The sequence below is a fragment of the Pelobates fuscus genome, chromosome 1, assembly GCF_036172605.1.
Source record: "Pelobates fuscus isolate aPelFus1 chromosome 1, aPelFus1.pri, whole genome shotgun sequence".
Lineage (NCBI taxonomy): Eukaryota > Metazoa > Chordata > Amphibia > Anura > Pelobatidae > Pelobates > Pelobates fuscus.
In genome coordinates, this window is record NC_086317.1 from 335,819,988 (window position 1) to 335,834,424 (window position 14,437).

General features: G+C 40.7%; 1 protein-coding gene across 1 annotated transcript in view; it reads right to left on the minus strand.

The window, feature by feature from the left end:
* The window catches only part of PCCA (propionyl-CoA carboxylase subunit alpha), a 532,298-nt gene that overhangs the window by 168,583 nt on the left and 349,278 nt on the right, over window positions 1-14,437 (minus strand). Inside the window, exon 20 of the mRNA XM_063425353.1 lies at window positions 13,113-13,211. Within this exon, the coding sequence (XP_063281423.1) occupies window positions 13,113-13,211 (99 nt within the window). The remainder of the gene's footprint in view (window positions 1-13,112; window positions 13,212-14,437) is intronic.

Here is a 14,437-nt window from a genome sequence, read left to right on the forward strand (position 1 = left end):
TAATCATATACAACTTTTTCCATCCACACAGCTCTCTATTTATTGGAGAGAGGGGACACCTGACAGTGAACTGTGCATTATGGAAACAAATAATGAAATTGAGGGGTTTCTCAGATATCAAAAGTTAAGTTTTTCTTTTTATTGTGTCCGAAACCTGAGTTAGCATTATTTTCTGATAATGCACACCATGTCATTTTATTATATTACATTAGGTTAGGGCTACTGTTAGTGTTGTGTAGGGGTTAATAGTTATAGCCAATGCAGTGCAGGGGTTAATGTTTAGCCTTAGTGTTGTGTAGGAGATAATGTTTAGTGATTGTGTAATGTTATATCATGCAGGGGTTAATGTTTAGTGATTGTGTAGTGTTGTGTCTAGCAGGGGTTAATGTTTAGTGATAGTGTTGTGGTGTAGGGATCGTGTATATATGTCCCAGTGCAGATCGTGTATAGTGGGAGTTACAGTCCCAGGCCGCTGCCCTATTTCTGCGTGCAAAATGGGTCCCCAAACTGCACAGATTAATCTAAACATTATTTCCTGTTAATTTAGAGATATAAATGCATGGATGACATCACCATGCAATAGGGTTTTCTACAACAAGATCTGCCTTTGAAATATTGGGCAGATCATGTAATATAGTGTATATATTCCTTTCTATCTCTCTCTATCTATATAATCCATCGTATTATGAAAGATCAACATTAACTGAAAGAGTAACAGAAAAGCTATTCATGTATCTAAAAATTCTCTCCTTTTTATATATCTGTGTTTCGGAGATAAGAGACAACAATGACATGGAGATACAGCATGTATCACTCTTTTTCCCAAAGGAAGTTGTGCCTCCAGATGCAGCCTGTGGTGTCTTACAAGCATGTGAACGGCTGCCCTCGTTGCTTCATTCCAGGCTAACTCTGCTTTCTCCCTGGAGAGGGAAACTGCTCTTGTAGATGGCTCTTTATTTGCTCCTGGGTAAAACTTTCCTTAGTGTTGGCATCCGCAACACACTGCCGGTCTAATCCAAATCCAAAGCAAACTTTGTGAATTTTTACACATATTCTAAGCCTATCTAAAATGAATGACAAGTATGTCAGGTTAATATGGATATTACAGTGTTATAGTAAGCAACATATCTTGATGATACAGGGAATTTGACAGTGAAATTATATTCTTTACTCTGATATGGTACTCGGAAAGGATCCAGAGCAATGTGCTAGATATCGGCCGATTTCTCTAAACTTTTCACTAAAGTTCTGGAGACACAAATGAAGATAGTGCTTCCGAGCCTCATCCATCCGGACCAGTGTGTGTTTGTTCCTGGAAAGGAGGCGAAAGACAAAACAATCCGCTTGTTGAACATTCTTCACCTAACCAAAACATCTCGCCATCGCCTGTTCATCCTTTCCCCAGATGCTAAAAAGGATTTTGACCGGATGGACTGGCAGCTTATGTTTCTCACTTTGAAGGTTATGGGATCTGGGGACACATTCTTCAAGTGGATAAATGCCCAATACCCCAAACCATAGGCCAGGGTACACATCAATGGAAGGCTCCCTGACCCCATACAGATAACGAACAAGACAAGGCAGGGCTGCCTGCTCTCGCCACTCCTGTTGGAGCTGACATTATTGAACCTTTTCTAGAAACTGTTAGACATAACCAGTTGATTTGGGGTCTTCAGTTCGCAAAAGTAGAGTACAAGGTCTCTGCGTTAGCAGACAATCTTCTATTCTAAATTACACAAGCATTAACCACCCTTCCAAACATCAATGAGCTCCACACCTAAGGCAACCTAAACAACTTTAAACTTAACTTGGACAAGTCAGAAGCGCACAACATCACGGTCCGAGCCTGGGGGTTTGGGTTCCATGCAACTTACAGTCCCAATTTCAACAGAAATGTCAGCCGCTTCTAAATCGCCTCCTTACATATGGACAGGACAGAAACCCAGGCTTCACATGGCAACTAATGCAATCTAAACATGGGGATAGGCTATTACTATCGTACAGCCCACCTGATGAGGCTGGTGGAATGGTATGCCATCCACACCCATAAATCTTGGTGCCTACATGAAAGGGAAATGTCAGGAGTTCGAATACCAGCGGCAGCAAGGCTCCCGGATGCTGCAGCTAGAGCTCTGATTCAGGATAAACCATTTATTGATGTTACACTGAATATTTGCCAACATATCCGATATAAATTGTCCCTTTTAACTCTGGATGGTCCGATGTACAAAATGACAGGGAACACGGTGTAACCCTTCGGACTGGAAAGGTGTGCACTGGACTTCTTAAGGAGGGGCTCCTATGTTTGCCATTCAGACGTATGTCGCGGAGCAGTGTTGATTTCCCTTGCAGAACTACTCCCGGATAGACCCCCTACAGCTATGGAATATATTATCAACTTTGTCACTTTGTTTCCTCAGTGTCTCACACAATTCAACTGTGCAGACCGCTGACACCTATGGAAGACAGCTGTTGTAAAGCATAACCTTTGTACCGCGGTATATCCGCACTCTATAAACTACTGATAGATGAAAGATGGTCATCCACCTCTCAAGTACAATCCCTGTATGAAGAACCACTCCACATTACATTGACGACCCAGGAACGAGACAAAATAGCTCAGTACTTTTACTGAGAAACCAACTAGAAGATCCTCACCCACTGGTATGATACCCTGTAAAAATTACAGTGTTCTTTCCAGACAGACCTGATACCTGCTGGAGATCCTGGAACAGGCCCGTTTCTCTCCTCCATAATTTCTGGGAATGCTCAAAGATTGTCCTATATTGGCAGGGGATTCATGCCATCATGGTGGACGAAGGTATGATCTGGTAGCTCTGGTAGATATGTAGTTTAACACTCTCCCGGTGTTAAAATTTAAGAAATCAACTTGCTAACTGGGGCACGCTTTTGGATACCCAAATTCTGGAAACGGAAGACTAGCTACATTCCAAGACTGGCTCGGCAGAGGAAATTAGATCTGCCAACTGGAGGAGGGGGTCACTGCAACTAAGGGAAGACTACAGAAGCATGAGGAGATCTAGAGGACCTGAAGTTACCACTTGAGCACGAATGACACATAATGCAAACAGCAGAAAGTATGTTGTACATATTCGGGAGACGGCAGGGTCACACGTGATCCCTGGGGGGTTTAGAGCGTGAGTGGAGTGACAGTCATGGCTGTACACCCCCTCCCAACATCCAATTTCATTTCCTTTTTTTTCCTCTCTCCTACTCTCTTACTTTCCCCTCTCTCTCATAATCCACTCTCTCTGAACTCAGACGTCATACTATAGACTGTTGGTGGGACATCAAGACTGGTTTGGGAAACATCTCAATGTTTCCTACCATATGCAGGCACGAGTATCGTGGGTCATACTCAAGCCACACAAAAACTTTTAATTAGTAAAACTGAGCTGTTAGTGATACCTTGCTGGATGTTACATCCAATAAGATGGATTTAGATAAAAAAATAAAAAAAAATTCTAAGTGGTTTCAAATGCCAGTAATAAAAAAAATAATTGAAATGGGCAGATCTAGACTGAACTTGGAAGATGTACAGTCAGATTTTGTGGTAGGTTATTCTGCAATTTTACAGCTGTGTATCTCCATTAGTCATTTCATGTTTCTCCTTCACTCATTCCATCTCCCTCTCTCTTTATTTGATATATCTGATCACAAATTTCCCCTTTGACCTGCTTTATCTGTTCCTCCTCACTTGATTCCATTCCATTCCAACTTTCCATTTACTTCTCTCTTCATCATTATCTTCTTCTCCCAATCAAACAATTTCATGACATTTCCTATTTTAATATTACCATATTTCTACCTCAAAATATCTCTCATTATTCCTTGAAACCCCCATGGAACATATTTTCAAATAAAACCTCTCAAACTAATTATAGTATCAAGCTCAGAATACACCTCCCCTTAGAGGAAAAGTGATAGTAACATGAAAACCAAATTGCAAGAATGAGATTAAAATAGCTGGAATAAATACTAAAAAATATTAAACTCAGATGTCATAGCCCAAATCATCAAAACAAACTGAAGGTTGTGTATGTTGATGTGGGAGGGAGCAAAAATATCTGAACATTCTATAAGCATCTCAGGTTGCACTACCACTAGAGCGTGTCATTGTATGCTATAGCGCTATACACGGAATAGATTTCCTGCACAGCTCTAAATAGTTTACAACCATAGGGTAAGAACAAGCCTTTGCCAATAAATGTAAGCATATGGAGCCAGTGAAAACCTGTACTTTTTTTTTTTTACACTAGAATTCACAAGATTCCTCCATTAAATGTAATTTGTCAATCAAGATGACACAAGATGAGGCACAACTTAACTTTATAATTTATATAAATGTTATTTTTATAGTTCTTAAAACCAATTCTACAGACGTCGCTAGAATAAATCACCCGGAAAGGTAATCCACAAGACATTTTAGCCTAATTTCACAAAAATATTATATATGGAATATTTCCTAAAACCTAATAAGTTAAAATGTTCAGGCTATGGTACTAAGTTGTATTTTTTTTTTTTTTTTTTATATCAATAAGTAAAACCCACATTTAAAGGTAACTAGACAAATGTTGATATACTTTTGTATTAGTATACATTTATTTCAGCAAATTACTTACAGAATGCATGAAAGTATAGGTATTGGTGCACTGTATTGCTGTAGATTATACCTGGCATTTGTTAGTTATATCATTTAGATTTTACAGCTTTTCTATACCGAATAGTTACAGGAGCTAATTTTGTCGTCTTTATATTTAGTATTTCATTACTGCAGATAGCATATTATATTCATTGTAAGAAATGTCTAGATATAAAATGAAAAAAAATAGCAGAAGTTTCTAGTCATTATTTTATATTGTTTATTCTAAACACAATTGTTAACTGTGGCATATAATGGCATACTAAATCAACGCGCTACCTGCAAAGATGCTCCCGTTGTGCTGAACGCTCCTGGAGGAAGTCTCGTACCCAATCAGACTTTCTCCATTATAGATTTATATTGTGTTCATACAGTGCAGCCCTTGCCCTTGCCAAACAGTCCTATTTTTCCTCTCTCATTAGTTCATGTTCCCGCAACTCCAGGCGTCTCTTTGACACCTTTAATTCTCTTCTTCGCCCTGCTGTGACCACCCCCAAAACTAACCTTACTGCTGATAACTTTGCATGTTACTTCACTGACAAGATTGAACAGCTAAGGAAAGAATTCTCCCCTCCTTGCCTTTCTGTTTCTCAATCACACATAGATCATGCCTTTCCTACCCTTCAGACATTCTCCCCAGCTACTGACCAAGAGGTGGCTGCTCTTCTTTGCTCCTCTCGCCCCACCACTTGCCCGCTCGATCCTGTCCCATCTCACCTTATCAGATCTCTCTCCACTTGTCTCGTGCCTTCTCTAACACACATCTTCAACTGCTCGCTCTCTTCTGGCATCATCCCTGCTGACCTCAAACATGCCACTGTAGTACCTATACTAAAAAAAACATCCCTCGACCCATCCACCCTCTCTAACTACCGTCCCATATCCCTGCTCCCTTTTTCCTCAAAGCTTCTGGAAAGACTTGTCTTTACCTGTGTGTCTCATTTCCTCAATTCCAACTCTTTCCTTGACCCCCTTCAATCTGGCTTCCGCCCTCTCCACTCTACAGAGACTGCCCTTATCAAAGTCACTAACGACCTAATCGCAGCTAAATCCAAAGGCCACTACTCCATACTAATTCTTCTTGACCTCTCAGCGGCCTTTGACACCGTTGATCATGCTCTCCTTCTTCAAACTCTTCAATCGCTTGGTCTCTGTGACTCTGTCCTCTCGTGGTTTTCCTCTTATCTCTCTTAACGCTCATTCAGTGTCTCCTTTTCTAATGATACCTCCTCCCCTCGCCCTGTCTCGGTTGGAGTCCCCCAAGGCTCCGTCCTTGGTCCCCTTCTATTTTCTCTTTATACTGCCTCTCTTGGCAAACTTATTACCTCTTTTGGATTCCACTACCACCTGTACGCTGATGACACCCAGCTATATCTCTCCTCCCAGGACCTCTCCCCTGCCGTCCTGCAATGTGTCACTGATTGCCTTTCTTCCATCTCTGACTGGATGTCCTCCCGCTTTCTGAAACTCAATCTCTCAAAAACTGAGCTCCTTGTCTTTCCTCCTCCTAATACTGATCCTCCTCTTTCGCTCTCCCTTCAAGTTTGTGGTACCAACATCAGTCCATCCTTGCAAGCGCGCTGTCTTGGCGTCATACTTGACTCTGGTCTCACCTTTGAGCCTCACATCCAGCATGTTGCGAAATCCTGTAGATTCAATCTTAAAAACATAGCCCGCATCCGCCCCTTTCTTGCACCAGATACCACCAAGGAACTTGTCCATGCTCTAGTAATTTCCCGCATGGATTACTGTAACCCTCTCCTGATTGGTCTTCCCAAAAGCCGTACTGCACCCCTACAGTCCGTAATGAACGCTGCTGCTAGACTGATTTTTCCTCTCTAGTCGTTTCTCTCACACCTCACCCCTCTGCCAGTCCTTACATTGGCTTCCTGTATGCTCTAGGAGTCAATTCAAGGTACTAACTCACACCTATAAAGCACTGAACAACTCTAGCCCCTCTTATATCTCCTCACAGATCCATAGGTATGTCCCTTCTCGGTCTCTCCGCTCTGCCCATGACCACCTCCTGTCCGTTGTCCGCACTCGTACGGCCAACTCGCGCTTGCAGGACTTCTCGCGGGCGGCTCCCTTCCTATGGAATAGCCTGCCTACCGCCATCAGACTCTCCCCTAGTCTTGCATCTTTTAAATAGTGTCTTAAAACCCATCTCTTTAGGAAAGCTTATGGCCTCCAAGACTAACCAATACCTCACATACCTGTCTCTTGCCCTCTCCTAAAGGGCAGTCCACCTTATTTGATTGCAAATTCCTGTCCTAATGTGTTTTACACCCCACCTCCTATAGACTGTAAGCTTGATCGAGCAGGGTCCTCTTCAACCTATTGTTCCTGTAAGTTTATTTGTAATTGTCCTATTTATAGTTAAATCCCCTCTCATAATCTAATAACGGAATCTGTTGGCGCTATATAAATTGCAATAATAAATAAATAAATAAAAAACTGTGCATTGTGCTACTAAAATTCTAACGTGACTGCTAACCCCCCCCCCCCCCCCCCCGGGAAATTCATTATATTATAAGTGGGTGCTTATTAACCCACTGAAGTATTACTGAAGAGCTCTTGAACACCAGAGGCTACATATACATATATAAAGCATCAGACTGAGCAATACCTTGATATGCTAGATCACTAGTGCTTCCCATGTTACAACTGTTCTGTCTACATAACCCGAACAGAGAAACAAACTTAAAATGTATTTTAAATAATGTTGGTTGATTTTGGAAACTACTATATCTAACTAATTATCCACTTAATATCTTGTTTATTAAACACTGTTTTAGGGATCACTCAAAGAGTTAATCCTATGTGTTTTACATAGCTACTGCAAAATTGACAAACATGGTAAAATATCTGAAATTATGTCTAGAAATCATGTTAACCATTTAACTGCAAATTCCAAAACTAGCTAATGAATGTATTCTTAACTAAAACAATCTTTATCATTTTTTTTTATTAACTTTGTACCATTGGGTCATATTTTAAAAAGAAATTCCACAAAAAAACACAAAGGAAACGGTGCCAAGGCTTGGCAATTTTTGATGGTAATGATTAATGGGATGGAAAATATGTCAAAAGATTTTTTTAGTCCAAAATCCCAACATTTACTTTTTATGAAAGGAAACGAGAACATGCATTTTTCCCACAGCTTCTAATAAACAGAAATCAGGCCTTTGGAAACTGCAAAGGTGAACAAAGTGCAGAATGCCGACAATGAGAATAGTCTGTGCCAAAACAAACAACTATTGGGTGCTTGATAAGCTGTCAGTACATGGCAAGATAAAAAGAAAATGCAGGACCTTTTATCATTTTATTAACACTCCACCCTAATTAGTGGCTTCTGACTATTGTGTTGAATTTGGGAATAAAAAAAGAAAAAAAAAAAGGAATAAGAGGCGGTTAATGCCGTTTTGGGATACTATTTGTTTATCCTCTTTTCTTCTTCATCAATTTCATTTAATGCATGTGGTGACAAACACAGAAACCAATTCAATGCATGTGTGACCTAATAATGAACAAAAAGGAATGAGAAGGATAAGGCAGGTTTACCCTTCAGAAGAGTTGGGCACATGTGTAACAGAGATGTCTGGGGTCACTTTCTTAAAAGCCCTAAAGAAAAGTTTTTCGGTCTGATACACAGAAAAGTGTCTGCAAGCAAAGAAGAGTCTCCAAACACAAGGTGGTCTTCAGCACAGCCGGGACAAGATAATTGGAGCACCTTTCAATACTGTGTATAGAGAAAAAGTTTGCCACTAAATGAAGGGCACTGGGTTAAAAGGTTTACATGCTGCAGCTGCTAGTAAGAAGCCCAAGTAATGTCTTATTTAAGGTCTTGCATTCACCCCTGTACAATTCCTAAAATTTTGCTCTCAAATTGGCAGTGACATTGAGGAGGAGAAGAACAAAATGATGTAAAGATAAAAGGATGGGGGAGGGGAAATAACGGACCATCTAAAATGTGAAAATGTATTGTGATTTAAGACAAGGTCAGAGCAATTCTAAACTAAACACAATTAGGTTTTTAAAAGGTAAGTTAGAACATTTACAGTTGTGTGGGGTAGATTATTATCGTGCTGCACAGTGTCAGGGTTATTTACTAAATTTGAAGTGTATTTTAAATTGTACACCATAATACACAAACTGAAACAATTTTCCTAGTCAGCTATGTTTCCTTTACATCTATTTTGTTCCAACATTTCAAATGTACTCTTAATTAAATTCACAGTGTCATTTAAACCCTGAGTATGCCTTTTGTTTAATTCTGTTTTTAGGTTTTTGTTTTGTGGTTCTCAAGTACTTTTTTAATGCTTTATAATTAAGTAGATTACTAGTAGTGTAAGGTACTCGTGAAAAATCTGGACACCACTCCTTTCCCACAGATTGTCATATTAAAAGTCAGCAATACACTGATATAAATTACATTTGCATGAAATAGTACACTGACAAGTTCAATGTATGTGCAGAATGTCAAGCATTTGACTGTGATATATACCTTACAATTTAAGGAGCTTTACTGAAAGATAGTAGGTTAAATCCCACCCTCTTTCCCCTGCTTTAATAAATATAACCTCTTCACTGCCACCCTCAGAGGTTAAAGTTATTTTATTAATTAATTTAAATATTTCAAAATTATATATTTAGCTAGCTGGGGTGTGTGGAAGTTAGTGGGGATTTGGAAATTTGGTGTTCGGTTAGCTAGAGGTTAACATTAAAAAAAGCTTCACAAAGTGAATTTTTTTTTTTAATAACGTTTAAAAAAAAAAAAAAAAAAAATTACAAATAAACATCCCACCCCCCTTTACCCAGTCCTAATAAAAGTGAACCCCTTCCCTAACAGTTGATCGCTGCTTACGGTGATCACAGTATAATATTTTGATTTGATTTATTTTTTTATTTTTTTTAACACCTGAGGGTTAACTTTGATTTATTTTTTCATTAAAGGAACACTAAAGGGTCATGAACACAAACATGTATTCCTAACCCTATAGTGTTACAACCACAATCTAGCCCCCCTGGGCCCCTCATGCCTCCCTAAATATAGCAAAAGCTTACTTATATTCCAGCCTGAAGCTGTAACGCTGCATGCTGTTTGTCTCAGAAAAGCAAGCTGTCTGCTGACATCATCAGAAGTGGTGGCCTGATCCAATCACATTGCTTCTCCATAGGATTGGCTGAGACTGACAAGGAGGCAGATCAGGGGCAGAGCCAGCACAATTCAAACACAGCCCTGGCCAATCAGCATCTCCTCATGGAGATTAATTGAATCAATGAATCTCTATGAGGAACGTTCAGTGTCTGCATGCAGAGGGAGGAGACACTGAATGTTTGGATGCAGTTTAGGCAGCCATGACCCAGGAAGGATCTCTAACAGCCATCTGAGGAGTCACTAGGCTGTAATGTAAGCACTGCATTTTCTCTGAAGGTAATGATTCTACTCACCAGAACAAATTCAACAAGCTGTTTGTTCTGGTGACTAGTGTCCCTTTAATTAATTAAAATATTTTAAAATTATATATTTTGCTAGTTGGGTGGGTGGGTAGGAGTTATGGGACATTGGGGAATTTACAGTTAGTGCTGCTTACTGCTAGTTAGGGGTTAACAGTAAGAAAAAAAGTTTATAACAAATTTAAAAGTGTAAAAAAACTTTTAAGAAAGTTTAAAAAAGTGAAAAAAATGTAATAAGCAAACAAAAAAGTTTAAAAACAAGTTTTAAAATGTAAACAAAATTTAAAAAAGTAAAAAGAAATATATTAAAAATGTTCATTACCACTACACATGGACACAGCGTAAAACTTTAAACTTAGAATAAAACTGAATGGCTGCGTCTCAAATGTGCCCCTACTGCATCTACACATACCTGGCAAAAGTACATATGGGGGTATTGTACTCAGACAATATACCGTATATACTCGAGTATAAGCCGAGTTTTTCAGCCCATTTTTTGGGCTGAAAAACCCCAACTCGGCTTATACTCGAGTCAGAGTCTGTATTATGGCAATTTACATTGCCATAATACAGACTGGGGGGAGAGGGGGGCTGGCAGAGCTGTACTTACCTTTCCTGCAGCTCCTGTCAGCTCTCTCCTCCTCTGCGCCGTCCGTTCAGCACCTCGGTCAGCTCCCAGTGTAAGTCTCGCGAGAGCCGCGGCTCTCGCGAGACTTACACTGGGAGCTGACAGAGGGAGCTGCACAGACCGCGCGGAGGAGGAGAGAGCTGACAGGAGCTGCAGGAAAGGTAAGTACAGCTCTGCCAGCCCCCCTCTCCCCCCCACTGAACTACCAATGCTGGACCACCAGGGAAGGAGAGCCCCCCTCCCTGCCATATATCAAGCAGGGAGGGGGGACGAAAAAAAAAAATATTAATAAAATAAGAAATAAAATAATAAAAAAAAATTAATAATAATAAAAAAAAAAGGGGTATAAGGACCACTATGGGAGGGGGGGGGGGTATAAGGACCACTATGGGAGGGAGGGGGTGGGTTAAGGACCACTATGGGAGGGAGGGGGGTATAAGGACCGCTATGGGAGGGAGGGGGGGTATAAGGACCGCTATGGGAGGGAGGGGGGGTATAAGGACCGCTATGGGAGGGAGGGGGGGTATAAGGACCACTATGGGAGGGAGGGGGGGGGGGTAAGGACCACTATGGGAGGGGGGGGGGGGTAAGGACCACTATGGGAGGGAGGGGGGGGATAAGGACCACTATGGGAGGGAGGGGGGGGATAAGGACCACTATGGGAGGGAGGGGGGGATAAGGACCACTATGGGAGGGAGGGGGGGGATAAGGACCACTATGGGAGGGAGGGGGGGGATAAGGACCACTATGGGAGGGAGGGGGGTATAAGGACCACTATGGGAGGGAGGGGGATAAGGACCACTATTGGAGGGAGGGGGGTATAAGGACCACTATGGGAGGGAGGGGGGGTATAAGGACCACTATGGGAGGGAGGGGGGGTATAAGGACCACTATGGGAGGGGGTGGGATAAGGACCACTATGGGAGGGAGGGGGGGTATAAGGACCATTATGGGAGGGAGGGGGGGGGGGTATATGTACCACTATGGGAGGGATGGGGGGGGATAAGGAACACTATGGGAGGGAGAAGGGGGATAAGGACCACTATGAGAGGTAGGGGGTGGGATAAGGACCACTATGGGAGGGGAGGGGGAAGTAAGGACCACTAGGGGAGGGGAGGGTAAGGACCACTAGGGGAGGGGTGAGTCAGGACCACTAGGGGAGGGGAGTGAAGGAACACGGGGGTGGGGAGGTAAGGACCACTGAGGGAGGAGGAGGGGAAGTCAGGACATATGGGGGGGGGAGGGGGCGGCAAATTTTTTTTGCCTACGGCGGCAAATATCCTTGCACCGGCCCTGCACACACTGCATTCACACACTGCATTCATGCACACACACTCTGCATTCATGCACACACACTCTGCATTCATGCACACACACTCTGCATTCATGCACACACACTCTGCATTCATGCACACACACACTGCATTCATGCACACACACACTGCACTCATACACACACGCTGCACTCATACACACACACATACGCACACACTGCATTCATTATACACACACTGTAAATAAATATTCAATTAATATATTTTTTTTAGGATCTAATTTTATTTAGAAATTTACCAGTAGCTGCTGCATTTCCCACCCTAGTCTTATACTCGAGTCAATACGTTTTCCCAGTTTTTTGGGATAAAATTAGGGGCCTCGGCTTATATTCGGGTCGGCTTATACTCGAGTATATACGGTAGATGAGCAGCATATGAAATATTATACAGCCATTGCACACATAAGATTTGCAAAAAATACTCTGCAAACTCACTTTGTGTGTCAAAAAGGCTGAAAAAAAGCTTATTACCACTACACTTGAAACAAGCTAGCGGAATGGTCCCGAACTAAGGTTCAAAATATGCCTTTTGAAATATGTATTTTTTAAGAAATGGTATGCCTTTGTGGTGTAGTTGGAATATGTAACTTGCTGAAGTGCTCGAGATTGGAACACGGAGCCATCAAAACCATCTATGAAAATGCCCACTTAAAAATCTGAACTTGTCACGTCTCTTTTACAGCACTGTAACTTCACAAAATAGTGTCTAGGTCATACATTGGGCATATTGTTTTACTCAGAAGATGTAACTGAGCTTTATTTGGGGGATATTATGACAGTGGCACATATCAATTGTAAGAAATACTCAGCAAAAATGCAACATTTATGTAAAAAATGCAATTTGTTTCCTCACCACAAACATTGACATAAATTGGTGAAAAAATAGTGACAAGTTAAGGTACAATATACATTTACAAAATAGTGACCAAGTACATTTTGAAAGTGGCTAAACTTAAGACTTTGTGAAATAAATACTAAAATCCCAAAAGCATATTTATTTTACAGCTTGGTTGAAGCAAAGCCTTTACCTGGATTGTCCTGTGTGTGTCACCAACATTGACAGACATTAGAGATGAAGACAGGTTCCACTCGCTGAACACATTCACATTTGTCCCATCAACTTCCACCTGTTTGGACATGATATCAGACAATTAATACAAAGACAGGCATACAACTTACTGCAAGTTCATTATTGCACACAAAGCAAAACCATTTTTTAACAGATGGCTTCCAAACAACCTGTCATGTTCAAAGATTCTGTTCTAAGACAGGGTCCAGCCATGGAAGCATCCAGTCATCTCTGGGGAGAGGTGAAGGACCTGTGAACAGCTGCCTCTGGGTATTGCTGCATCAAGTGATTTCTAGCAAATAACAAACAGCCAACTAACTCTGAAGCCTTTATGGACATGCTACATTTAATGCAATTAGACAGGTAATTCAAATAAATTGTGGTGACATTTCATTATCCATAGATCAGGCCTTGCACATAATAAACTCCCGAAGGAGCATAGAAGAAATGTCCTGTGCACATCACAGCAAAGAATTGTGCATTATTCTCTTTAAAAATCTTTAATTAGTAGGATACTTTGAAAGTATGTCTGGTTTAGTCAAACTGAAAACAAATAAATAAATAAGTAAAAATCACACTTTAAATTCACATCAGACAGCTGTGTTTACTTGCACCTGGAAATAAATTGAGGGGAATTGAGAGAAAAAAAAAAAAAAAACTGCATTGTGTATTGTTGTGACCCAATTATTCCATGTGTAATTAACATTCCAAAGGAAGCAGGTGTAAGTTCTATTAATAACGTTTGATATTATACTTTCAGGGATTCATTCACTAAACTTAGAATTGTAGTAAATTAAAACCCATAAGACAAAAATGTAGGCTACAATTGCAAGGCACTGACTTCAGGGAACCTGAGAACTACAATTCAGTGTTCAGTACTTCTTGAAAGAAGATTTTGAAGATTTTTAGAGGTGATTCTCATATTCTGCATTAAATAACAAAGAAATAATAATAATATATAATAAAAACAATTATATTAATTAAAGCAATACTTTAACTTCTGAGCTGTTGTTTTGTGGTTTATGAAAAACGTAATCCATATTGTGCTTGAATTTGAGATTTAACATTCACGATATACATGTACACCTCAGAAATTGGCAAACCAAGGAAGGAACTGGAACATGGATTAACTTCTTAGTGCATTGCCTTTTCTCGTCAATGTCACTAGCAACAATATAAGGTAAAGGCATATTTTTATGCTATGTACAAAAGATGCCTAAGGCACACCATTGCTCATGTTCTAAGATAATCTTTGGGGGATTGGGATGTTCCATAGAAATCAGT